Raw genomic sequence first — 26,712 nt, 5'->3', positions numbered from 1 at the left:
TATAGGGAATCCAACACAAAGCAAGTCCCATTATACAGTCTTTGTTAACAGAGAAAATGGCTTGTTTTATTAAAAACAGTAGAACCATTCATTTAAACTGAATGACTAGAGACACTTAGCATGATTTCGGAGAGGTATTAAACAGCCACACTTTTGGACTTCGAGAGGAAATGTGGACGTTCATACCGCTGAAAGTCAGGAAAGTTCTCTTCAAAAACCAAAACGTAGTAAGAGTCAGTTAACGAGTTCACAGTATATTAAACACTATACTGTTAAAGGCTGGTGGGTTTTAAAAGTTTTGTTTTTCCAACTCAAGTAAAGCATACAGTGTTACTAAAAATGACTTACTAGGGAGATAGGGGGGAGAGAAAGAAGCTAAATTGACAAAAGGAATGTTCCTGAACACAGAGTTATAAATTATGCATTGCGATCCAAACGTACGTCAATTTCTCTGCCACTGATTTTTATGCCGTTCATTATTCTACAGGCCTTTTCTGCTGATTCTGGCGAGTCAAATCTGACTGTTCCACAGCCTTTTGATTTTCCATTCTCCATTTTTATTTCTGCAAACATTACATGACCTGAACAAACAAAGTTAAAGATCAGTTTAACCGACAATGTACCAATGAAAATAGATCACAGATAATTTTAAAAGTGCGAATTATCCGTAAACTACAATCCAAGAGAGTCCTGCCCATTACAAGCTTCCTATCTTGACAGCAGGCATTTTAAAGAAAAGAGAAGAAAACTATTTAGTAGTCTTCACTCTGCTGTGACATGCTCCAGTAAGAGCAACAACTACAGTCAATGAGGGCAGTGCACTAGGTATCCTTTCACATTATATTTTTACTCCCGCTATCTAACTTCCTCTTAGCTGCTGACCACCTTCACAGCCTCCATCCTCTCTCACCCACCACACCAACTCTTTACTTGATCTTCTGTTTGTGCCCTTTTCCTGAGCACCAGCAATCCTGCTTTCAGCTGTTCAGTCATCTTCTTCCAACAGCTTTCACTATAGTGGATATACATATGCCCCCTACTGAATCAGACCACTGATTAGTATTATCTACAATGACCGGCAGCAGCAGCTCGTCAGGGTGTCAGACAGAGGTCTATCCCTACTTTGGAGATGCCAGGAATTTCCTACTTGGAGATGCCAGGAATTAAACCTGGGACCTCCAGCATGCAGAATTACCACTGGTCCCCTAACCTGCTCTTTTCTGTACACTAGAACATTTCCCCCACTCCCTAAACCAAGACTGAATTCAAACAGAGACACATTTCTAAGAACATGCTAATCTAACTTCTGGGACATTTTAAAATCGCCCTGAATATCACAATTCTTCACTCAGTACCTAATACTTGTAATATTTATTTTATTTATTTATTTATTCATTCAATTCTATTTATATACCACCCTTCCCAAAGCAGCTCAGGGTGGTTTACATTAAAATCAAACACACATAATAAAACAATTAAAATAAAAACATTTAAACTAGATTAAAACTCAAAATTAAAACTATATATCATTAGAATCTAGGCTAAAAAGATGGATCTTTAAGGTTCTCCTGAAAGCCTCCAAGGAAGATAATCTTCTTATATCTACAGGGAGCGTGTTCCACAACCCAGGGGCAACAACTGAGAAAACCTGAACCCAGGTCACCCCCAGATGAACTGTGGCACCCAAAGACAGGCCACTCCTGATTATCTTAATGAGTGGTGTGGATTTTGTAGAGAAAGGCGCTCTGTCAGGTAACCTGGACTAAAGCCATTCAGGGCTTTAAAGGTAATAAGCAGTACTTTGCTCGGAAACGTATCGGCAGCCAGTACAACTGTTTAAGAACAAGCATAATGTGGTTTCTCTAGGATACCTCAGAGAGCAATCTGGCTGCCACACTTTGAACTAACTGAAGTTTCTGAGCCACATACAAAGGCAGCCCTTTGAGATTACCAGCTGGTGTACCACTGTTTTCAGGTCATTCTCCTCAAGGAATGGGCAGACTTGTCAAATCAATCGCCGCTGGTTAAAAGTGCTCCTGAGGCCACAGACTCAACCTCCCAAACTATGACCCCATTCTTTCTGGGGGGGTGTAACCACATCCAGAACAGGAGGTTCTATCCCATCTTGCAGATCATGAACCCCAACAATGAGCACCTCCATCTTGCCTGGATTTAGTTTCAGTTTGTTATCCCTCATCCAGCCCATTACTGCCTGTAGGCAGGCATTTAAGGGGTTAATGACAATTCCTGATATTGATGACAAAGAGAGGTAGATTTGGGTGTCATCAGTATACTGAGAACAACCAGCACCAAATCCCCTGATGACCTCACCCAGTGGCTTCATGTACATGTTAAAGAGCATTAGTGACAGAATTAACACCTGTACAGTATAGCATTTTTTGAGTGTTTGACATGCTTGCATGTATTATCTTGTTTTAAACCTTACAACACTCCTGTATAAAAAGCTATTAGATACTGCAACCAGGGAGCTGAGGATGAGAGCAAGTGGGTTGCCTAAAACTACCTAGTGAGGTCATGGCACAGCAAATCTAACTTAGAACAAGGGTACTGTTGATCACTCTGGAAGATCCCAATCACACTGGGATAATAAGTGTACAGTACATTTTAAAAACAAAAGTAGTTCAGTTTAAGCCACATACAGAGGCCACTGTATAAAAATCAGGTTATACAGGTGGCCTCATTATCTGCAAGGATTCCGTTCCTGCCAATTTCCACAGATGAGACCTTGAGGCAATGGGAATTGGGAGGTTAGGATCCTAGAGGAAAAAACATATTTAAAAAGGCAGAAATAATAGAAATAAAGTGGTATATCATGCTCTGCAGGTCTCCAGCTGTAAAGTAATGCTCCCCAAACCCCCCAATACAGTCGACTTTCCGCAAAAAAAATTGTAGGATGTTATTTTATTTTATTAACAAAAAGCCACAAAATGGCTCCATTTAGAAAAATGGCGGCCAGAAATGACCTTGGAGGTCATTTCCAGCCACCCTGAAACTGTGGATACGCAAATTCCTACGCAAATCAATATAAATTAATAAATACACAAATTAAATGCGTATACCAAGGTTAGGTCTCCATTGCCTAACCGCGGATGTGAAACCGTGTGACGATGGCCACCTGGACATGTTCACAAAGATATTTTAGAGGACAACAGCATGGAAAAATATCTAACAATTTTGGCTCATATAAAAAGATGTAGCTGATGTTTATAAAACTAGACATTTTTGTGAATTCCAAATTAAGGCTTACTTATGGAATACAAATCTAAGGTATCAGAAGTGTGCAGTCAAGGAAGCCAATTATGGAACTGAAATGTCCAGAATACCAGATAGCACAAAATCTTGTGCTTTAAGTGCTCTCAAGAAGCCACAGATCCTCCTTTTTCTCTGCTAACATCCCCTACTAACTGAACAAGAGAGGCACCTTTTTAAAGTGGTGATTCTCTTTATACAGCAGCGGGGGGGAGCAATGGGCCCTTATTCATCCCCAGCACAGCACCCCTCCAGTGGCTGTTGCTGGTATCTATCTTTTGTTTCTTTTTTAGATTGTGAGTCCTTTGGGGACAGGGAGCCATTTTATTTATTTATATCTATCTATGTAAACCGCTTTGGGAACTTTTGTTGATAAGCGGTATATAAATATTCATTGTCATCTCTGTACAGATCGATTTTTTAAAATGGACAGATGTATGACCTTAAACAGAAAGATGACAGATTATATTCCTCCTAGATTTCAGTTAGATATTTGGGGCTTATGCCATTTTTTCTTTCTTTCTCGAAATCATTACAAGCTGCACAAAGTGAACTTCAGAGAAATGCCAAGAACTTTAGAAGTTCTGGAATGTTTTGGCATCTTGAAGGACAAGCTCAAGTATCAAAGCTACATCAGGCTGCTCACAGCAATAATATGCCAGTGGTTTTCAAACTGTATCCTGGGCACCTTGAGGTTCCTCAGAAGATCATCAGAGGTTCCTAATTTAGATCAATCAAGGAGGACAAGCTTCTCTGACAGGCAGCCTAACCTCTCCCCCTGAAATATGCAACTGTAGAACAATAACAGTTGTGTTCTAGGAAGTACAATCAGTTCACAAAGAGCAGCAGAGGCCCAATGAGTCTGGCAACAGCTCAGCATGAAAAAAATGTGCACCCTAGAACACATCCCCAAATCACCTGCCAATCCATCTGGATTCCATGGCAGAAATACAAGAGCTCCTCAGCTGATGAGTCAACATGGAAAGGGCTCCCCGAGTACAGAAAATCTGAAAACCACTGAAAATCATTACCATAGGCATATGGTAATAGCATCCTTGTTGTGGCTAGTTCTCAACTCTTCTGTTTGAGAGGCAACAACATTTTGTACCTAATACTTACCACACTGGCTGAATTTTTCCTTAAGCTTCTGCCAGGTCAAGTCAAAAGGAAGCTGAAATGAAGATAAGCATAAAGTAACATAAGGCAAGAAAGCAGAAGAACTACGCTGCAAATTAGTTTAATTCATATGCTTACATTTCTGACAAATATCTGGTTGCCTTTGGAGCCTACTCTTTCTCGCACGCCACTTCCCATTGGGCCAGGCACAAATCCTCGATCCATATCAATATTTCTGTCCAGGCCAGTTCCTCCCATGGTTGGCCCCATTCGGTCAAAAGTGGAGCTCATCCGTTCCATGCCCATGCCCATGCCCATGCCTCCAGTCATACTGTTCATGCCACTTATCCCGCTACCTGCAAGAACAAGGACACTTTTAGGAACAAAAGAGTAAAATGTATACTATAATAGCAAATATGATCCTTTAAACTATCTTTGTATTCAAAATGAAACTCGGGTTATTTATGCAGGGGGGAAATGCAGCTGCATTTCAGCAAAGAAAATTAAGTTGTTTATTGCATAGCCAATAGAGTTAAATTCACATGCGATGGAATCCTGTTATTTCAGGTACAGGAAGATAATCAGATATGCAGCACTTAAAGCTTTCAGCACTCTTTCAACCCTTTGTATACTAACTTGTTAATGTTTGGGGAGTAGCTTTTAATTATTAAAGGGGGAAATGTTTCAATTGCAATTAGCATCTGGTCAATTCAGCCACACTCATAATATTGAGTTCCACCCTGATTAGATGTTCAAATGCCCGTTAACCTATAGTTAGGGTGGTCTGCAATGGTATGCCAGAAGTAATTCAGGGCATGGCAACCCATGTTAAGTGCAAGCTTTGCCACAGACTTTGAGAAGTTGGGGCTACCATCTACAGAACCAACTGTGCAAATAATCTCCTTCTCGGTTCTATTAATAGCAGCAAATGCTCTCGTTATGAGCGGGGGGGTGTTAAACGAATAATTTGACAGGAGTCTACATGATTTGCATAAATTTACAGAAGCAGACTAAAACACAAATGCCTTCCCCCACCCAAACCATGCACCATTGCTTGGTGAAGCAAGTGCTTAATTGCATTGTTATAGATATTAATTCATCCAAAGCCCAAGTTTCCCCAAAACAGGCATGATGTAGTTCATGAGCATGGAGCTGTGGAAATAGAAATCCCTTATTTAAAAGTGATCAGGGAACAGAGTTAGAATCATATTCCACCATACATACTGGAAATATGTTCATATTTATGCAGAGGAGTTAGCATTCTTGATATGATATAGCACATGCACCTTTTGGTTATTTTATAGCCATGCATGATAATAACTCTATGAACCTCCCTTTTACAGACAGATGTTACCACCAAATAAGTTAGTCATCTGAAATTGTGTACAACTAGTGGTTGTTTCTACACAGTAGTACTCAATGCCACTTTCCAGTATTTGCTGTGTTTATACAAAAAAATCTACTCTGGACAGTCAAAGCGATGCTCATTCCACAGGAAATACTCCATATTATTAAAAGTGTAAAAACTGCAACATTAGAAATTTGATGAGATGCAATGAATGTGTGCCATCATAACACACTTCTTAATGAACTCCAATTAAAACAGCAACCATATACACTGAGAAATACTAAAATTAATGTGTTTTTTCCCCACCACTGACAAAAGGTGTCTCTGGGTCCACTTAAATAAAATACTACCAAAACCTTCTTCTATAGCTAGAATCTATATTTGGTTGAAACGGATCAACCTACTCATTCCAGATCCTACTGGGCCCATATTAGAAGCTCCCATTCCTCCTGCAAAACCACCAACCATTGCACCACCTAAACAAGGACAGAAAAAATGCAAGTTATATAACTCTGTTTTACTTAAAACTAGGGAATTCTACAAAACCACTTTCCTATCACAAAAAGTTCTCTCTCTGAGAGTACTATACAAGGGACATGTTCATCTAAAAATGCCAAAGCCAAACTAGGGCAGCTACTAGAACAGAAGAAGGATGCAGTAAGTATACATTCCCTGCAATGTTCTCAATCAATATTTTGCAAAGAAATAAAACTGTAACATATAGTCAGTAGAGGTGTCATGGAGCAGGAGGTCGGCAAGTTACAGAAGCATGTCTTAAAATTAAAAGGTTATTTGAGAACTGCTAGTTACTTCTCTAATTCTATTACTGTTCAGTTACTTCTCTACTTCTATTACTGTTAAGTTACTTCTATTCATTTTCTTAAAGTGGTATGGGAAAAACCACACACCCTCTCACATCTCAGTCTCTGGAAAAGAGAGAAACAGTACATTTCACAAACAACTATGTTGGATGGAAAAGGGAGATTATGAGTATGAGGTGACATCACTTGCAAAAATGATACGCTTGCTACATGCTTGATATTCTATTCCGTGGGAAATCCAAGCTTGCCAGGGACCATCATACCCATTCTTCCAAACGAGTCTCCAAAACCACGGTTCAGCGCCATATCACTTCGACCAAAGTCTCTATCGATACTTCCTCCCATTCCACCACGGAACATTTCTGCAAGAGATACAACAGACAAATGTTCTATTATATCCCATTTTCGTAGAAAGGAATATGTCTGCAGGTATGACAAAAAACACAAGTGCCAAGTGGAAAGTGTCTTATTTAAATAACAGATTTCAAGCAGCTTTGATTTCAAAGATGCATTATTTGTGATTGTATTATAACAATCTAGAAGACGACTGATTAGCATCACATTCCCTGCAACGACAGGATTGATCACTCCAGGAAAATGATGCTGTGTGACGGTTGCGGCAGATTCCCACACAGGCTCAGTGGATGTTTCCAATGAAACAAATATGGATGTTTCCAATGAAACAAATGTTGCAGTCATGCAAACAGTCCCTCTAGCTGAGACAGCTTTGGAGGTTAATGCACCAAGGAACAATAGTATAGCATGTACAGCATGTACTTACTATCTTAGTTCAGACAGTACTTAACAAGGAGAACTCTCAATATGATCAAGTCCCAATTCACACACCATCCTTCCCCAATTTCTGGCAAAAAAAATAGTGTGTAATCCCAGGCTGTAACCACATGCAAATAAGTACAGTTAAGAGTCTAGATTAGATGTTAATTGCAGGGAGAAAGCAAGGGATCACGGTAAGGCATGTGTGTGTGCACACATGCATGTCCAAATACTCTTCCCAGCACTGTTCCTATAACAGGGATTTCCAGATGTTGTACATGTACAAGTCCCAATATCTCCAGTTGCAATGGGCTTTGGCTGAGGATTATGGGAGGTGTAGTCAAAAGTGTCTGGGAATACACCGCTTACTAAGATTTGGAATTTTTAACAGAAGCTTTAAAATTAGAATACAAGATATTTTAGGAAGTTGGACCAACTGAGAAGAAAAGAGGTTGTACGCACCATGTGACTGTGCAAAAGGCAGCAGCCCTGGTACTGCCCTCTTGTCACTGAATGTTTTAGAGCCTCAAAGTAGCGCAGGCAGGTCTGCTGCCACCCGCGTTACACTGCAGGGAATGTAGGCCGCTATGTGGCAACTGGCTGAGCAAGGAGAGGCATTTGGTTTACATCCCGCCCCCCCACATCAGACATTCCTTCCGTCAGCTTGTTTTGCTTGCCAGTTTCTAATGCAACAACACCGTTCAACACTGAGGAATTGAAATGAAATTTGGTACGCACATCCAAGACAATGTCCTGCATTTCTAGTACGGACACCAGATTGATCCCACCAACCATTTCTCAAGAGAAGGATGCAAAACAGATTGCAATGTGACATTTGATTGATTGACTAAGTGCCGTCAAGTCAGTGTCAACTCTTAGCGAGCACATAGATAGATTCTCTCCCAGATGACATTTGGAGCAAGGTCTATTTTAACACTGTGAACTCAAATGAACAACTGAAGTCAAGTCTTTTTAAAACTGTTCCCTGGTTCTACACCATTAACTGCAAGCTTCCAAATCAAAGCCTGCTTAAAGAATCCATCTTGAGAATGGGGCTGTCATGGCAAAAAGAAGCATGAAGATAACCTCCGTGTCCACCAGCTTACCTCCCATGCTGGCTGCCATGGCCCCCATGCCTGTTCCTATGCCACCAGTCATTCCACTGCCAATGTTTCCTCTAAAATCATCCACGCTGGCCATTCCTAGGAAGAACAGATTTTGGGTGGGGTTTTTCTCAGAATATTAGATTTAAAAGTAAAACAAAAACTTTTTTTTAAAGTGTAAAGAAGATTGTTCATTTACCTCCCATTCGGTTGACTCCACCAAATCCTCCCATGTTTGCCATTCCTTTCATGCCACCAAATCCACCAACTCCTAAACCATAAGCAAAGAGCTTTTTACTGACTTCATAAATTCTGTAGCGAGGCAAAGTAACTAGGGGACATACCTACCTCCACCCATTCTGTTCATTCCTCCAAAGCCTGGACCATCTACTCCCATTCCTTAAAATAAAATAAGATGGACCAATGCAGATTTACAAATGATAGACGCTTTTTAATATACATGAAGAAATAAACTACTCTTCTTCACCCTGCCCTATGGGAAAGGCTTGGGACAGTTCACACTGCCTTTAAAGCAGGCTTTGCCAAGTTTTCTTTGGATCTAGGAGCCTGCCCCAAAATTCTAGAGCCAGACAGTGGTCACTTGACAAAAAACGCCCAAACTCACTGACACACATTAGGTGTGGAGGGTCAATGGGCTTCTCTTTATCCCCTTTACAAGTAACAAGGAACAGAAACAAAGCTGTCTGGGACAAATATAAATTTTATTAAATTCTGCCTCCGAATATCCGAGTCTAGGTGCCACTGGTAAATTTCTACGTGTCATAGCTCCCTAGCACCTGGGATTTGTCAAGTCCTGCTTTAAGGGACTTTGGAGTTCCATATGAAAACTCCAAAAAGATTTGCTCTCCCTCCCCATCAAGGCAAGAAAGCACTGATTGAAGATTCAGGAGAAAATGTATACTGACCTCCTGGAGCCACACTTCCCATGCCACCACTCATGCTCAGCTGGGTTGCGCTTATGGGCTGCCCACCAGGCCCAAGTCCCAATCCAATGCCTCCTAGGCCACCTTTCAAAGCAAAAAAGAGATCCGCCATAAGGGTCCAGTTGTTTTGAAGCGGCCTTGGACCATAGACAGCCAAAAACCAGGGCAATACTGAGTCTTTTAAATTACATCACGCTTACGGGGTAGCTGTGGTGTCTTGCTGTCTGCCACACGAAAATCATCATGAGGAATTGATTTGTCATCCTATCAGTAAGACAAAAGGCTTTTAGAAGGATGCACAAATAGTTTCAGCCATAATGGGCAAAGTAATTAACTCACCATTTTAACATGCATGGGTCTATCAAATAGAAATTGTCCATTGAACATAGCTGAGCTTGAGAGTCAAGGAACCTCACTTCTGCCAACAATAAATGCCAACTGTTTAGAGACACAATCTCTCTCTCTCTCTCTCTCTCTCTCTCTCACACACACACAGTCTGTCACTCAGTTTAAGACAGATTAAAAAGTTGTAGGAGGAATCAATGTCTATTAGATCTTCATATTTTAGCATGTGAATCACCATCATAGCACAGGACTTATTCATGTGAAAATGCACAATCTGCCTTGTAACTTTTAAACATGTTCTCAAGGCAGCTTATATACATTAGCTTCCTTACAAACCATTCCATAGCCCAAAACGCTTTGCAAAGTGGTCTTTTCCATCTTGCCACACACAGACACGTGTGCTGGCCCAACAAGCCTTTTCCAACAAGGAATTCCAGAGACTGGAGACTGTTATTCTTAACTATGCACTCGTGTGGTAGAGGGACAAGGAGCAGGATGTCTCCAGATTACCATAAAGCACAGGGAGGACCATATGGGAAGTGCTATTACAGGCATCTGAGGACTTAAACTATGTCAAGTGCCGAATCCGTTTACCTCAAGAAGTGTAGCTTCCCACACCAAATCTGCTGTTAACCTGCCCTTCCTCACCACTGCTGGGCGGGGGGGGGGGGAGAGATACACACACTTCAAATGTCGATTTGGGATCCACCACATCCAAAAGCCACTACCCACATCATGAATGGCTGGGACTGGGGGTTCCCAACAGAGCATACTAGTACCCCTAGGAGTACCTGAAGGGCTCCCACTGGGTATTCATTCTGCCTGCCCAAGATGCAAGCATGCTATTTCCTCAGCAATGTGTCATAGGAACATAGGACATAGGAAGCTGCCATATACTGAGTCAGACCATTGGTCGGTCTAGCTCAGTCTTGTTTTCTCAGACTGGCAGAGGCTTCTCCAAGGTTGCAGGCAGGAATCTCTCTCAGAGACAGTAAATCTCTTCTGGAAAAGTTTGTATGGTTATGTGCAAAAAGACAAGAGTATCTCTTCTAAACAGCAATGGGATAAATTGTGGAAATGGATGTCGGATGTAAACCACCACCCCACCCCACCCCACCACCTGATGTGCCTTGAAATCCCCCATCCCCGAGTTACAGTACTACCTGCATATACTTCATAACCTTGTGGGTTTCCAAATCATTGTGTGTAAATCTTTGTAGATATATCATGTACAAACAACCACTTTGTATATAATTGTGCTTTGGCAACGTACTGTATGCTTTGGTAGTTTGTTGGTTCAATAAAAAAATCTTGTCCTATTAAAAAAAAATCTTGTCCTATCTTGGAGATGCTGCCAGGGAAGGAACTTGAAACCTTCTGCTCTTCCCAGAGTGGTTTCATCCCCTGAGGGGAATATCTCCCAGTGCTCAAACATCAAGTCTCCCATTCATATGCAACCAGGGAGGACCCTGCTTAGCTATGGGGACAAGTCATGCTTGCTACCACAAGACCAGCTCTCCTCTCCACTGCAGAAGGGGAAGGAGGAGGGTAATACCCTAATCTTGAGTGGCAGACTACATGCTGAAGCTCACCATACCCCGCCCCCCACTTGAAAGGCTTCAGAAAAATAGCACTGAGTACTCCCATTGAAATTAATAGGTCAAGTAAGCTTGTCTCATTAGTTTCAATAGAAATACTCTTAAGTAACTTAGTCTGGATGCAAGCCAGTGACTGGAGTAGCCTGTCTCATAACTGTAGCATTTAAATTTGTGTATGTACATGTGTTTACACACACTCACACTTTTTCTCACACACTCTCTCTAAAAATATCTATGAGGTACCTGAGATGAAAATTTGTGACAGAAGAGGTACACTTGTTTTTAAAAGGTTGGGAACTTGAGCGAGACTACTGGTAGTTTCAGATAACCATCAGTCACATACTTTGCTGCACATCCACCCACCCCCACTCAAAAAAACTTTTTGTCCCAATCCAAGGAAGAGGACTTCACACCTCAAATCTCCCCACTCAACACTCCTACCATCCCAGATACCTTTGCATCAATGCCACTGCCATTTTATAATCATCATTCGTGATATATCAGTTTTACATTTGCACCTGATCATCTAGTTTGCAAACACAGACAGAAGTTGAAAATTGCTTTGTTGCAGAATCCACCTATATTCAAGCAAATGTACAAGAATATACTGAAGATATTTTAAAATCCTTGCCTAGTTCAATCTTAGCCCAATTCACACTTGACAAACCCATCTTTCAAACCAGGTCCAGTCACTCTCAAACACTTGTCAGGATACATATTGCCTGAACAGCTTCAATGGGCTGCTCAAAAGTCACTGTTCCCATTCCTCGGCTCTTGCCGTCTTTGTCTTCCTTGATGTCTGCACGTTTTACAGTTCCAGCGATGCTGAAAACCTCCTTCAATTTCTTCCAGCCAACTTTGAAGTCAAGCTTGAAAATACAAAGTTTCCATGAGTACAGTAAGCCCACAATTCAATATTCTTTAGTTATGGAAGAGTATGCAAAAAGGAGATATTGATTATATGCTCTAAAATTAGTTAGTAAAGAGACAAGTTACTGATATGCCTAAGAAGCTCAAGGAAGAGCTTCAAGAAAGAAGATTTTCAAGAATTGCATACCAGCACTGATTTTTTAAAACCTAAAAGGTCCTAGAATGCTGAGAAATGTTTGAATCCTAGCTGAAACACATAAAACCATTATAAGATGAATTTCAACAGTACTCTTAATACTTTTAACGTGTGTGTGTGTGTGTGTGTGTGTGTGTGTGTGTGTGTGTGTGTGTGTGAAACCCATGTTCTGTGCCACAAAAACTTAATTTTGTCTTCAAAATAAGCAAAACCCAATACATCTTTATACTTACATTAGCAACAAAAATGGTTGAACCAAGCCTGCCAGCTTGCAGATTACTAATAATCTCAGGAGGAATGTTTGGATTATTAAGAATAGAAGGTGGTAGATTCATCAAGCCAGGTGCTATATCAGGGCCATGTCCTCCTGTGAATGGTCCACTCCCACGCTGCAGTGCTCTGCGAGCATGCTCACCATCAGGATCCTACAACACATTTCATAGAAATATATACGTCTGTTAATCTCACAGAAGCAAAGAATGAAACCGCACTGTTAGGAAATCACACAAAATCCCAAAATAGCCATTAGCATCCTTATGAGTGGCAGCAGAAGGAATAAGTATTTCATGTCCATGGAGACCTAGCTCCCTCACCTCTAGAGGTGGTCCTTTCAGCTGAGGGTTGAGACACTGTGCACAGCTACTTCACACCTAGCCTATGGACAAGTAGAAATCTGTCAGCCTCTCGTGTTCTTCCAAACACTGAATTCAATGATCTTGGTATTAGTTGTTAATATCGTATGTAGAAGACATAACGCTCTGTGACAAAAGGGTTCAGAGAGCAGTCTGTATTCACACTGAGAATGTCAACACATTCGTTTCCCTTTCACCCCACTGCTCGTGAAAACACAAGACAGTCAGAACAAGATATAGATCACTGTTACACAGCAAATTTCCCAGAATGTGTGTCACTGGCCAACATCCAGACGGCTAACATGCCAGGGTTTTCCAATGTATGGAGGGTGGGGGCATAATTCTTGAAGCTGCTTGGACTGCCAGAAACTATGTCCCTGAGTGTTGGGGGACCCTAAGGGAGATAGTTTCAGGAGGAACAGGAGGGAACAAGAGATCACAAAAAATTGCACTCCCCCCACTACCTCGCACAATGGAAAACCCCAGAGCATTAGGAGAGGGCTAGTCCAGATTGGGGTCACTATTCACACAGCTATGGATCTACACTTTCAGGTAGGGCAACTATATAAATTTCACATTCCATAGAACTTTAGGGCACACACACCCAGCCTAAGCAGTTCCATGTCAATGCAGCACTTAATTACTTGAAGTTTTGATTTATCAAAAGTCGTGGATGTTCTCTTGGCATTATGGCTAACTGAAGTTATGCCATAACTAACTAGTCAATTTACAAGCCATGATTGATGGAAAGGGGTAGTGAAGAGTAAACAGTTAGACAGGATAAATTTATTTTTTATTTTTTAAGAATTAGCATGCTTGAGATCATTCTTGTTCTAGATTGTTGTAGGACTCTCACTGTGTAAAAATTTCTGTGAGGAAATGTTAACAACTCTATACAGAGTTTGCTTCGTGTGTGTTTTGCTTTGGTGTGTGAAGTACCAATATCCCCTTGGTACTCCACTGCAAAATTACATACCAACCTCTTTTATGTTCAGTGGTCTTCCATTAAGATCATATTTATTCATAGTTTCCAATGCCTTCTTTACAAAGTCTTCATCTTTGAATTCAACCACACTGGATGAAAAAGATTTAGCAGAGGGAGGGTTAACAACAAAAAACTAAGAATAATATGAAGAATAGTTTGATTAATATATTTTAACTACTAATATAATACAGTACTTACCCACAGCCCTATATCCATGTAAAGATATGCCAACATGCGAAAAGGGAAAAAAACAAAAACACAGTCAGTAAGTTCAGTAGTAAAATGCGTTACGATTTCAGACCAACTGAACAAAGAATGGAAGTTCTGACCAAAGAATAGAAGTTCTGGAATGGGAAGAGCAGCATTCTTTAACTAGCAGAAACAAATTCTACCACCACCTTTCACACAAAGTACAAAAGAATCACTACTTTTAAAGATGCAGAAGGTTGTTATTCAGGTTTGGTTTGGTTTTAACTCAGACTCTTTCCACTATATTTTCCTTCAGCCAAACAAGAATCGGAATGTGAAATGCAATATAGATTTATCATGATAAAGGAACAAACTGAGCAAGATGTCCAAGAGCATCACTGCATTATTGTATTTAAGTACAATACTCAGTTTTTCCATAAATATAACTGCAGCTACATTGCTGAACAATTGCTGGTACCCTCTTCATATTACAAGTTTAAGGAGGAACAGGTTTTTTTTCAATCAACAAATTACTCTTTAATTAACAAGCAACCAGCTTAGGTTTGATTTTATTTCTTTTTTTTAAAAAAAAAACATTACAAAAGGCCAAACAAAAATAGCATTTAAAATCTTTAAGCGGGGGGAAGACGACACCCAACAGGTTTTTATTGCTTACATTCAAGTGAAACATGCATATCTCATGTTCACCCAGAGCAGGCTCAGACTTAAAATAGTTTGAACATTTGACCTTTTTAAGAAGACAGACACAAAGCAGCTTTAACAGTGTTTGCACTGAATTTCCTCCCTCATTGCTGGCATCCACTGCCTAACAACCAACTCCTTCCATTCATTGTTTTTTAACCTCGACAAATTCAATCATCCAGAAGTAGCCCTGCCATCTTTAGGCTCAAACATATATTTATACTCAGCCTCTAATTAGAATACTACACTTAATTTTATCATTTCAGTGATTTTTTTCAAATCCTTGACTTAAACACATCAGAACACAACAGAAATCCTAAAATGGGCTGCTGCTTTAAATGCATTAGGTAAATGCCATTTATTTAACACTTATGAAAAAGCGTTCCCTTACATCCAGCTCCACTCATTTATATAAAGAAGCTGACAAACTGTATCTGATACAGAAACCTCAGTCTATAATAACATCAATGTAAAAAATGAAACTTACTTTCCAATTACTGGTACAAATATTATACAAAGTAGTAAAGCTGCTGAGGAACTTTAAACCTCTAGCAGATGATTGCCCACGGCACTTACCCTTGATTTTCCTTCTGCATCCTTAAACAGCTCCACGTATGTAACCTCACCAACTACATAAGACATACAAAGGGAAAATACCAAGAGACAATGCATTTAAACACCAATGTCTTGCTTTGCTGTGTCCCTGTGCACAACGCTACAAAGAAGCACCTATTATTCACCAACAATCAAAACCAGACCAACATACCTCCTGTCAAGGGCTATATAATTTAGCTAATTTTCAGGAATATGCAACAGCCACATTCTCAAAAACTAAAGAAAAACAACTATATTTAACCTAATTCATACTACAGATCATTTTTTGGCCAGTATGATATAGTTGGTGAACAAGTTCAGATATACAAGTAGTCCCTTCACCTATCAATTAGGACATCAACAATAGCACTTTTCAATGACATTTGTCATCCTGCTCACAACAGCTGTTTTAAGGTGACTTTCTACCTGAATAGCTTCAAATAGTAAAGAGGTTGCCTTCAATAGAATAACCAATTTACAAGAGTCAGAAAAATTTCACAGCAAGCCACACACTTTCTAAAGTAAAGTTTCATTGCATAAACCAAATCAAATAGTCACGTCACCTTACAACAGATACACCTAGCAAAGTTAAAGATTTGTTTTGATTTTTTAAAAGCCTAGAAACCAAATGTGCTTTGCATGATTTTAAAGCAATCATTTTTTCCCAAGTTAATACAAAACTAATGTTTGACATTTCATGAACTGGGATTTCTCCCGCCCCAGAACTGCCCATGGCCAAAAGTTTGGGGCATTCAAATAATTCTATCAAAACTACAACAGTAGTAACACACTTGATATAGAGCTCCAGACAAATCATGGCAGCAGTGATAATGCAGACAGAGGTAATTCCACAGCCAGATTCCACCAAGAAAAATACAGAAACATCTTTTGAAAGACATCCTTTGTCTTTCATACTTTAAACACACTAAATATTGCTTATAGTCAGAACTACAGCTAGACATAACGCAGTCCCTTTAAAAGTTCATGAGGGCATGCATATTCTCTAGGCTATCTACTGTCACACTAGAATAGGAGACTGTGGATACTTCATTCATTTACTCATACTATCCTGCAATGCAAATGTCTCCAGTGAAAGAGAAGGGGGAAGTAGACATGTCAAGCAGAAGTCAAAGAGGACAAACCAAATCTGCATGGCTCACAGTACATCAGATAGTCATGTTTGTTCCACTCCTGTGTGAAGCAGGCTATAAGGAGCAAGTTACCTTTCTCTCTCATAAGATCTTTAATAGATTGCCATTTCATGTCATATGGGATGTTGCTAATGAATACTCTGTTACGGTTAAGGGTCTTCTTTTCTCCAGTGCCTGAATTCTTCTCCTTCATATAGGGATGGAATCTATTCCTGTGTCCAAGAGATGGGATTGCCTTAGGTTTTGAAATATATTTTTCCTTCACAGGTGGTTTCTCATCTTTTACGGTTTCATCATTTTCCCTGCATATGAGAGGGGGGAAAGGATTACTTTTGATTTGAAATGTGCACATCTTCATTAGTTAGTAGCAACTTTTTCAAGGCCAGCATAACACCGATAACCATCCACCCTCTTCTACAGCATCAGTCATTTTGAGCTTGCAGCAATGTCCACTTGCAATGTGTAGAGAGGATGGTACAATTGGTGCAGCCAGCAGTTTTATATAGCACAACACAGGCCCCAATGCACTTAGGCATTAAGCACTTCATTCTATATAGCAAAAGACAGTGAGTTGACAGCTTTTTTGGAGAAAGTAAAAACAAAAAAGTACTAAAATATATGTATATAACATGGATGGATCAAGCAGGGTTTATACTTAGGGAGTCAAGATATTAATCTTACACCAGCTAAGTACTTTGATGTGGTGCTTGTCCCTAAATTTAGATGGGCCCTCACTTTAGCACGTTTAAATGTTCTTCCGACAGCAGTATTGCATGGCAGGTTTAAGGGAGTTCCGCTATTTTTACGACTTTGCCCATGTGGCAAAGGGGTTATAGACTCCACCTCGCATGTTATTCTTTATTGTGATTTTTATAGTGAACCCCGTTTAAGACTTATATCTCCTAAGTTAGATAATTTGCCTGGCCGGTCTGATGAATTTTATTTAAATTATCTTTTAACTAATGTGGACACTGATATTATCTCTGTTATGGCCAGGTTCTGTTATATTTTTTGTAAAATACGTACTGGTTTATTGTAAATGTTTGCTGGTCAATGATTGAATAAACTTATCTCTCTCTCTGTATATAACCTTGTATATTTCTCTGTATATAACCCTGTATATCTCTCTGTATATTTCCCCCGTGAAGACCTTACTGCTCCAAGCACAGCAGGGCAAAACTGCTTTCTCTACCCACTGAGACATTAGCTTTGTCTTTGGATTTGTGCCATTACAGTTTTCAGTGCACTATTTTCCATGAGGCAGGAATGCTGCAGCAGGGCATAATATCATGGTATTACACAAAGGATGTGGAACATGCCATCGAAAACAGTGTTCACTGCAGATGCTGTCTCAGTCAGCAAGAGAGACTCTAAAAAGCTGTTTGCACCTATTCAAAACTTGCCAGCCAACAGATCACCAATACTGAAAAGACTTTTTAAAGAATTCTCTCTCCCTGTATGAACTCCTCTCACCTGAAATATTCGGGGGGGGGGGGGGGGCTTGGTCTGTTATCCTATTCCCAGGTTATAAATGAAAACCCATCTGTTTGGCCTGGCCTTTCAGGGTGTTTAATTAGTTTTAATTGTTTTAATGTTAACCTGGTTTTCAGGGTTCTAATTGTTTTGATTGTTTAATTGTTTTTAAGACGTTTTTAAATTGGTGTTTATATTTGTATATCTGTTTTAATTGTTTTTAATGATTTCTGTTTTTTAACTGTAAACTGCCCTGAGCCAGCTCGGAAGGGCAGTATAAAAATCAAATCAAATCAAATCAAATAATAAATAAATGTTTTCAGAAATTTCTAAACTGTTTTTTCTTTTTTAAAAATTATGGGTTTTTCTTGTTGCTTTTGTTTGCCACCTGAAATTGCAGGGGTGGCTATAATATTATCTAACATATTTTACACATTACGGATAATTCCACAACCATTTATTTTTATTTTCTTCCCTTTCATTCCCAGTGAAATGTAACCAAAATTCAGGATTATAGTGGGCCACATTGTGCATCTGTACTAATGCAAAGACTATGTACAAATTCACATTACATTACATTACAAATATGTCCTACATTAAATATAGGACATATTTAGCTATATAAGTTATTTAAGGCCAATTAACTTTAACCCCAGACTAGTAGCTCTTTGTGAACAATAGAGTTTCAAGCCAGATCAGGTTGCACAGACAAGCGTGACAATTCAAGACCACTAGGGTCTCAAACAAAGGTTAGTCAAGTTCAGTATAAAGGAAAAGAGATTGAGAATTGCTGAGAATTTGAGATTTGTAACATCTGAAGGCAGCACTACTTGTTTACAAAGCGAGAACTCAGTTAACACACTCAGTTTCTTTAGCATACTATGCTTTATCAGGAATCCTTGTTGGTGTATATGTTGTGATTAATGAGAGTCAAAGGAGAATGGGCATAAACACCGCTGCTGATGCAAATGAAGGCATGGATAATTTGCACAAACTGACAAGGAATTTTGTACAATGTATGGTCTCCTAGTGATGTTGGAGAATGAGCACAAGTGGATGATCTCAGTCAGGTAGTATTGGCAACCAATGTGCATTTTTTCTGCCGGGGGGGGGGGGTAGGGACAGGACATATTGCCCAAGCAGACAGAATAAGCAGTGTGTGCAATATGTTTCTGATCAAATCATGTTATCCAACATCGGCTGGTTAGGAAGAATTTCCTAAACATAGGAGCTGTTCAACAGTGGAACAGACTGCCTCATGCAGTGGTGGGCTCTCCTTCACTGGAGGTTTTTGAACAGCAGGAGAGAGGGCATCCCCTCACCTCTTGCCTGTGGGCTTCCCAGAGGCATCTGGTGGGCCACTGTGTGAAACGGGATGCTGGACTAGTTAGCCATTGGGCCTGATCAGGCAAGGCTGTTCGTATGAGGCTGGACAGCCATCTGTCAGAGATGCTATAGCATGTTCCTGCTCTGAACAGGGGCTTCCGAGATCCCTTCCAATGCTATGCCTAGCAACACAAGCTAAGGCAGTATATAAATCCATAAAATAAATATTATCAAAAGCATTTAGAGAGTTCTAAAGATCCGAGAAAGAGGATCTGAAGTCTGGTGCAACAATAAGCAAATTTTATGAGAAACGACTACAACAATAATCTTTAAGCACAAACAACTATAGATTGTGACATCAAATTCAAGCATAACTAAAAAAGCTTAACATATAAATCAGCCAGCAAGAAACAAACAAGGGGACCAATGGTTATGCTAAATCCATAGGTAAAAATTCCATAAAATAAAATGGAGTTTTATTTTATAAAACTCCATTTACTCCATAAATTTTCCATTTTCTCCATAAAACTCCGTAAAAATCCATAATCTATGGATTTAGATTATGCTAAATCCAGAAACAGAACTCCTCATGAGGAGCCTCCTATACTTTTTGAATAATTTCAACAACTTTGGAAATAACTCAAGTTCCTGGAGATGTTTATTTTGTCACACCTACCATGACCTCCAGGCTAGGCAACAAAAGCTGCCATCCTACCTTCACCGACATCTGTAGTCATATAATACAAGGTGGCAAAGCAACACTGGACCTCATATTAACTGGGGTTAGATAGGGCCAGTTGCTCTCCCTCTGCTAAATATAAGAGAATCACCACTTTAAAAGGTGTCTCTGTGCTTAGTTAGCATGGACCATGTAAGATTCATCATAACACCTAGTTTTATATCAAATCACATTATTGCAATGGCACTCTTTCTCCCTTGCTACCCCTTATGCTTGGGACTAACTCCCCAAACTTGACACTTCCTCTCTCACTTCCTTTAAATCTCGTCTTTAAACCCACCTTGTCCATTAAGTCTTTGGGCAAAGTGTAGGTAACTGTAATAAGAGCAGTCTTTCCCTATTTATCTCTGCCTCCACTTCCTTCCCATCCTCTGTTGTCTCCCTTATATTAATATCTAGTTTGTAATCCCCCTCTGAGCAGAGACCTGTTTTCTCATTCGTTGTAAAGCACCATATACACTGATAAAGTAAAGTTGTGCCGAAGAGTCAGAGCCATGTGGTTTTCTTGGGTAGAATACAGGAGGGGTTTACCATTGCCATCTTCTGCACAGTATGAGATGATGCCTTTCAGCATCCTTCTATATCGCTGCTACCCAATATAGCTGCTTCCCATAGTCTGGGAAACATACCCATGGGGATTTGAACCAGCAACCTCTTGCTCCCTAGGCAAGTTACTTCCCTGCTGCGCCATTAGGTGGCTATATACACTGATAAAGGTAAAGTGTGCTGTTTAGTCACTATATAAATAATGTTTGATAGAATATAAATATCAACCAAGTAGTTCTCATGTATATTAGACTTCTGTGTAACATCAAACTAATACAGATTGTAATGTAAATAATTGATCAGAGTGAAATTAGTAAAGAGAGCTCAAATAAATATATGAAAGGAATAGTCGGCAAACTATTTTGGTGGTATCCAACAAGAATTTGGTTAATCTACAATACTGTCCAAATACGATACAAGTATTTGTCTTCTGCAATACTATCATTACCTCTGTAAAAAACTAAATCAATTTAAACATTTTTCAAAAGCTGGCCAGTAGTGGAACGGTAATAGATGCACTGATACAAAGTCAACCATCTCTCTTAGTAAGGGCTTGCCCTGACAGTTTGAAAGCATTCAAAGCAGCAGCAGACATTAAAAACAGAACAAACCATTCCAACAAAAGGCACTATGGCAGACAAGTTTGCAAAGTTGCTAGTCAATAGAAGTTTTTACCAGGCCAATATGATCTTCAAACAGTCCAGAAACAGGGATTAGAAGTTCTCTCTCCCCTCAAATGTTTACAAAAATGGCCAGAGCATGTCTGGAATTCTCTATAACAGAGGCATGTGTGCTGAACCTATTGCCAATTTCATTATGTAGCCCCAAATTCTATTGTTATATGTGAGGAAAAATAAATTATTCATATAATTCATAATTAGCAGGGGGGAGAGAACGTTATGAAGGGGAAATGCCCATTCTGTTTAGTCACAGCAATCCAGCAACAAGGCTGGCTGCAGAAGAGGTTTCATAGTTCTCCTGACCGATATTAGGGCCTTAGAAGGGAAGGGTTTTGTATTTTAACACTGGAAGTCATCCAAAATAACACTGAAACACAGAAGTATGGCATTAGAATTTCTGTTAAAACAAATTTGTCCACCTTGAAGTAGAGAAATGAAGGCAGCTCTGTGGTTCTCGGGTAATGTCAGATGTTTCACATCTGCAAGAACTGTGGCTCGTAGGTTAGCATTATTGCCAACTGCTACTGTTTTGAAGGGCCACTGTGCTTATCTTGCATACATTTGAGCCTTGAATACAGATGTCACAGGCCACACCTCTTGGCTTTTGTCTCCAATGTTTACCATTCCTTTCTCTACAACCATATCCATCTGCCAACTTCAGAGAACACCTCAGGCATCTGATAAAGTGGGCTCTGACCCACAAAAGCTTCTGCCAGTGCCACAATAAGTCTGCTAGCCTTGAAGGAGCCACACGCTTCTCTTAGCTTGCTTGTGGTAGGTAATAAACTAAAGGCTAAGCCTTTAGGATTCTCAGTCGATGCCACATCGTCTTTCACCTCCATACACTGCCTGCCTGCACCACAACTACCCCGCTGGAAACTGGCAGGCCTGCCCATTTTCCATATATCTGCCTACCTTTTATTAAAGCCACTTGAGCTAATTGGCCATCACTACCACCACTTTGGGGAGCAAAGCCCCCTCACTGTCTAACTTGCTGCCGTTTGGAGGGAATGCCTTTCTTGCTCCATGGTCTCTGCCCCACGCACCCACCCACCCATTCCCCTGGTCCTGTGTGCCGGCCTAACCCAACTACAGCACGTCTCTGTTCATCTTGGGCTCGTCTGGCACCGTGTGTGTCTGTTTGGAGGCGCTTTGTCATACACGATCACGGTTTCTTTCCAGGTCCACCAGCCTCTCCTCTTAACGGGTGGGGGGGGAGAAGCGTAGCTTGTTGCGGAGCCCTTGGCTCGGCCTCCCATCCGCCAGTCGCTGGCGCGCCCCCATCGTTTTCGAGGGGGCGGGGTCCGACATCTCTCCAACAGAGGTAACCCCCACCCCGGCCCAGGCCATGAAGGCTCCCCCGCTGCCCTGGAGTGGTGGCGACGGCTCAGGCCTCTCCATCCTCCTCCTCCGCACGCGGCCTGCGCGGCCCCCCGAAGCCCCGCGCTCAGGTACAGGGCCCTGCCCGGCCACCCACGCCCCCTTCCCGGCCAGGCCCCGTCGCTCGCTTGCGCGCGCACACACATTTTGACGCCATTGGCGCTGCCGCCGCTCTCGGGCATGGCGGCCGCCCTTCCAACCGCCTCCTCATCCTGCTGCCGCTTGTGGTCTTCGGCCGCCCCGCCCTCGCCGGCTTCTCCCAGCGGCGGCACTGCCGCCGCGGCCTCGAACTTGTCGTTCTCCGCCATTTCCTCGGCAGGCTCCGGGCTGGGTTTGAAAGAGCCCCCCCTCAGCGAGCGAGCGCCTCGGCCTCTGCGCTCTCCTCCGCACCGGCTCCGAGGGAGTCTCGCGAGAACTGCGGGCGGGATGTATAGCGCCGGGGTTCCGTGTGGAGAGGCAACTGCCCGGTTACCATGGCGACAAGGACTCTAGTCGCTCAGGAGAAGGAGGCCCGTCTCGCGCCCCTCCCGAAGCGGCGTGTGCGGCGGAGGCATCCAGGGAAGGGCCCCCCCGCGCCGTAAAATCCGCAACAGCAGGCAGCCGTTAATTTGTTATTTAATCAGCAGCAATTTAATTTTAAGATATATTTTCCCCCTGTAATGTTGTTTTTTATCGTTTTTATTCTGTTTTCACATTTGTTGTATTTTATATGCATCCGCCTAGGGATACACATATCAGGCGGTATATAAACAATATACTCTCTCTCTCTCTCTGTATGTATGTATGTATGTATGTATCTGCAATCTGCATCAGCTAATCCATGACACTATATATATATATATATATATATATATATATATATATATATATATACACACACACACACACACACACACACACACACACACACATATATATATAATTTTATTGTCATAAAATATTGTCATTTTATTGATGTGTGTGTGCATATATATTTGCAATTTATGTGTGTGTGTGTGCAATCTGTTTCAGCTAATCCATGACAATATTTTATATATATAAAATAAGCCATAATAAAATATTGTCATGGATTAGCTGAAACAGATTGCAAATATATATGCACACACACACACTAATAAAATGAAGTAGACTGCAAATTGTAAATAAGATTGTAAATAAAGCCAACCCTTCTGCTTACACAATCCAGCATGGTGTTTTGTCATTGCAGCTTTTGTATTGTTTTGTTTTTATCCCACCACTTTATACCACAGTGGAATAAAACACTCTCTGGTGGGTTTTTGATCACTGCTTCTGATCTCTAATCTCCTCCTCCTCTTATTATTATTATACCGCTTTCAACAACATTGCCAAAGCAGTTTACATAGATAATCGCTCCATCCATAATAGCTCTATAAGATCCCTGTCCCCAAAGGGCTCACAATTTACAAAAGAAACATAAGAGACACCAGTAACAGCCACTGGAGGGATGCTCTGCTGCGCATGGATACAGCTAGTTGCTCTCCCCCTCCTGAACTGAAATCCACTAAAACACTCTGCTACTGAGCTTTGTACCTGCAGCTGTGCTGCAATTTGCTTCCAACCATCCTCCCTGTCATTTCAGCATTTTCTACACTTTGTATTCTCTTCTGGACAATTTCTCAAAGCATAGAAATAGTGCAAGCTCCATTATTTTCTTGTGATGGAACACATAGTCATTTTTGGTTTTTTTTAAAAAACAAACATCCTCATCATCTTTATTTGCTCTTCCAATATTTCAGGTCCATTTAGGCTACAATTCTGTGGAGAACGAAGCCTATCTGCACAGTCCAAAATAACACACAGCAGTCCTTTTGGGACTGTCTGTACTACTTCAGAATGAAGTAGTACATTGGAATTGGATGATTAAATGTTCTCCCATATCCTAGACTCCCTGCCTCAGAAAAATTAGCTTGTCAGGGAGAAGGGTGCCTTCTAAGGCTAATTTTCTCCCTAGTATAACGAGTTTTCTTTGTGTAAGGAGTTCCTATACTAGTCCTTGTCTGTCCCTGCCCATCTATGTAGTGAGCTGTAAAGGTAAAGTTGTGCCGTTGAGTTGGTGTTGACTCCTGGGGACCACAGAGCCATATGGTTTTCTTTGGTAGAATACAAGAGAGGTTTACCATTGCCATTTCCTGTGCAGTATGAGATGATGCCTTTCAGCATCTTCCTATATCGCTGCTGCCCTATAGGTGTTTCCCATAGTCTGGGAAACATACCAACGGAGATTCGAACCAGCAACCTCTTGCTCCCTAGGCAAGTTACTTCCCTGCTGCGCCATTAGGTGCCTCTGTAGTGAGTTGTACCCTGTCCTTATAAAGTGCAGAAGCGCCTTTTACCAACTACAACTATCGCTGTCACTCTGAACTGGCTTTGCAGCACATGGTCAGATCTGATTAGCTATATGGCATTATGAGGTCAACATGCTGGCTACATGATCCATGACAAAGCCAGCAAGAAAAAGATACAATTTACCAAACAAACAACAAACACTGAAGCATCTGCCAACAAGCATAGGAAAAGAAAGGCATGGGGGTCAGTGAACATAGGAAGCTGCCATGTACTGAGTCAGACTATTGGTCTATCTAGCTCAGTATTGTCTTCACAGACTGGCAGTAGATTCTCCAAGGTTGCAGGCAGGAATTTCTCGCAGCCCTATCTTGGAGGATCCAGGGAGGGAACTTGGAACTTAGATGCTCTTCCCAGAGCGGCTTCATCCCCTGAGGGGAATATCTTACAGTGCTCACAGTTCTAGTCTTCCATTCAAATGCAACCAGGGCAGACCCTGCTTAGCTAGGGGGGCATGTCATGCTTGCTACCACAAGACCAGCTCTCCCCTCATGCTACGGGGACTAAAAGCTGCTCCTTCTTCACACCAGACATGTTCATCTGCAGACATTCAGTAAGGCTCTAGTTAGTTGGAGAGGGGGGATGCAAGCACCCAATTGTGTTCTGATGGTCTGACTCCATCTTAGACTCAGACCATGCCTTTTTTCTTAAAATGAGTCACTGAAATGACTGGCAGTTATTTCTGAATAGTAAATACAGTGTGTATTCTGGAAGCACATCCATACTATTGGCATCACTGGATACCCCCCTTTTGGCAAACCAAGGCTAATTCCAATTTTGAAGAGCACATTCCCAAACCCCTCCAAATGAAAATGCCCCAGTTTCCAGACTTTTCTAGTCACTGGTGTCTTGATTCAGCTTGGGTCATGCTTTAAAGAAAATATTTGCATGTGAATGTTGAAGAGAATGTACAATGTGTGCACTCCACTGAAAGAAATGCAGTGCCACTAAGTGCCACTTGCCTTTGGATGCACATTCTGTTTATTTCCTATCTAAATTGTATAGCATTAAACGTGCATCCAGGTTACGATGCTGTTGACTATAATCCCCATCCCCAGCTGCAATGGCTTTTGCTTGGGGATTGTGGGAGATGTAGTCAGCAACATCTGGGGATCCCTGTTAGAGGGCACACTGGTTATGACAAGGTTCTTCATGCAGCAAGAGATACCCAGACAGAAGCCTGCTTACACACACCATTCTTCTTAGCTGCATAGGGGCATGGGTGTCTTATGATGTACCAAATGTCTATTCCCTGCCTGTTGTTTTTAAAAAAACCCAACTCTTTAAATGTTGATACCCAAGACTTGCCCTAGATCAAATGGCTCCTCACTTGAAGAGCATCTTTGGTGCACCCTCCATTTGTACAAACTTTGAGTGCTTTAATTGCATTTGTGGCCTCTTGCATGACGTCAATGCATAATCAGCATGTATTATTTATCCTTGTCATGGATGATAAGGGATGGGGATGGGGCCGTGGCTCAGTGGAAGAGCATCTGCTTTGCATACAGATGGTCCCAGTTTAATTCCCTGGCATCTCTAGATAGGGCTGGGAGAAACTCCTGCCTG

General features: G+C 41.1%; 1 protein-coding gene across 1 annotated transcript; it reads right to left on the bottom strand.

The window, feature by feature from the left end:
- Positions 1-40: 40 nt before the first annotated feature.
- MYEF2 (myelin expression factor 2) lies at positions 41-23,198 on the bottom strand. Its single transcript, XM_053272483.1, has 18 exons — positions 22,927-23,198; positions 16,711-16,940; positions 15,470-15,522; positions 14,201-14,208; positions 13,998-14,091; positions 12,619-12,810; positions 12,035-12,188; positions 9,716-9,765; positions 9,577-9,640; positions 9,359-9,460; positions 8,781-8,831; positions 8,632-8,703; positions 8,436-8,531; positions 6,819-6,917; positions 6,139-6,210; positions 4,525-4,742; positions 4,390-4,441; positions 41-581 (listed from the first exon to the last, which is right to left on the bottom strand). Exons 1-18 carry the CDS (start codon positions 23,088-23,090, stop codon positions 418-420), a joined length of 1,935 nt encoding a protein of 644 aa, XP_053128458.1. The 5' UTR covers positions 23,091-23,198; the 3' UTR covers positions 41-417.
- Positions 23,199-26,712: the final 3,514 nt, after the last annotated feature.

This window comes from Hemicordylus capensis, chromosome 10, assembly GCF_027244095.1.
Source record: "Hemicordylus capensis ecotype Gifberg chromosome 10, rHemCap1.1.pri, whole genome shotgun sequence".
Classification (NCBI taxonomy): Eukaryota; Metazoa; Chordata; class Lepidosauria; order Squamata; family Cordylidae; genus Hemicordylus; species Hemicordylus capensis.
The sequence above is the reverse complement of the archived record's forward strand: the minus strand, read 5'-3'. Positions and strand labels throughout refer to the sequence as shown.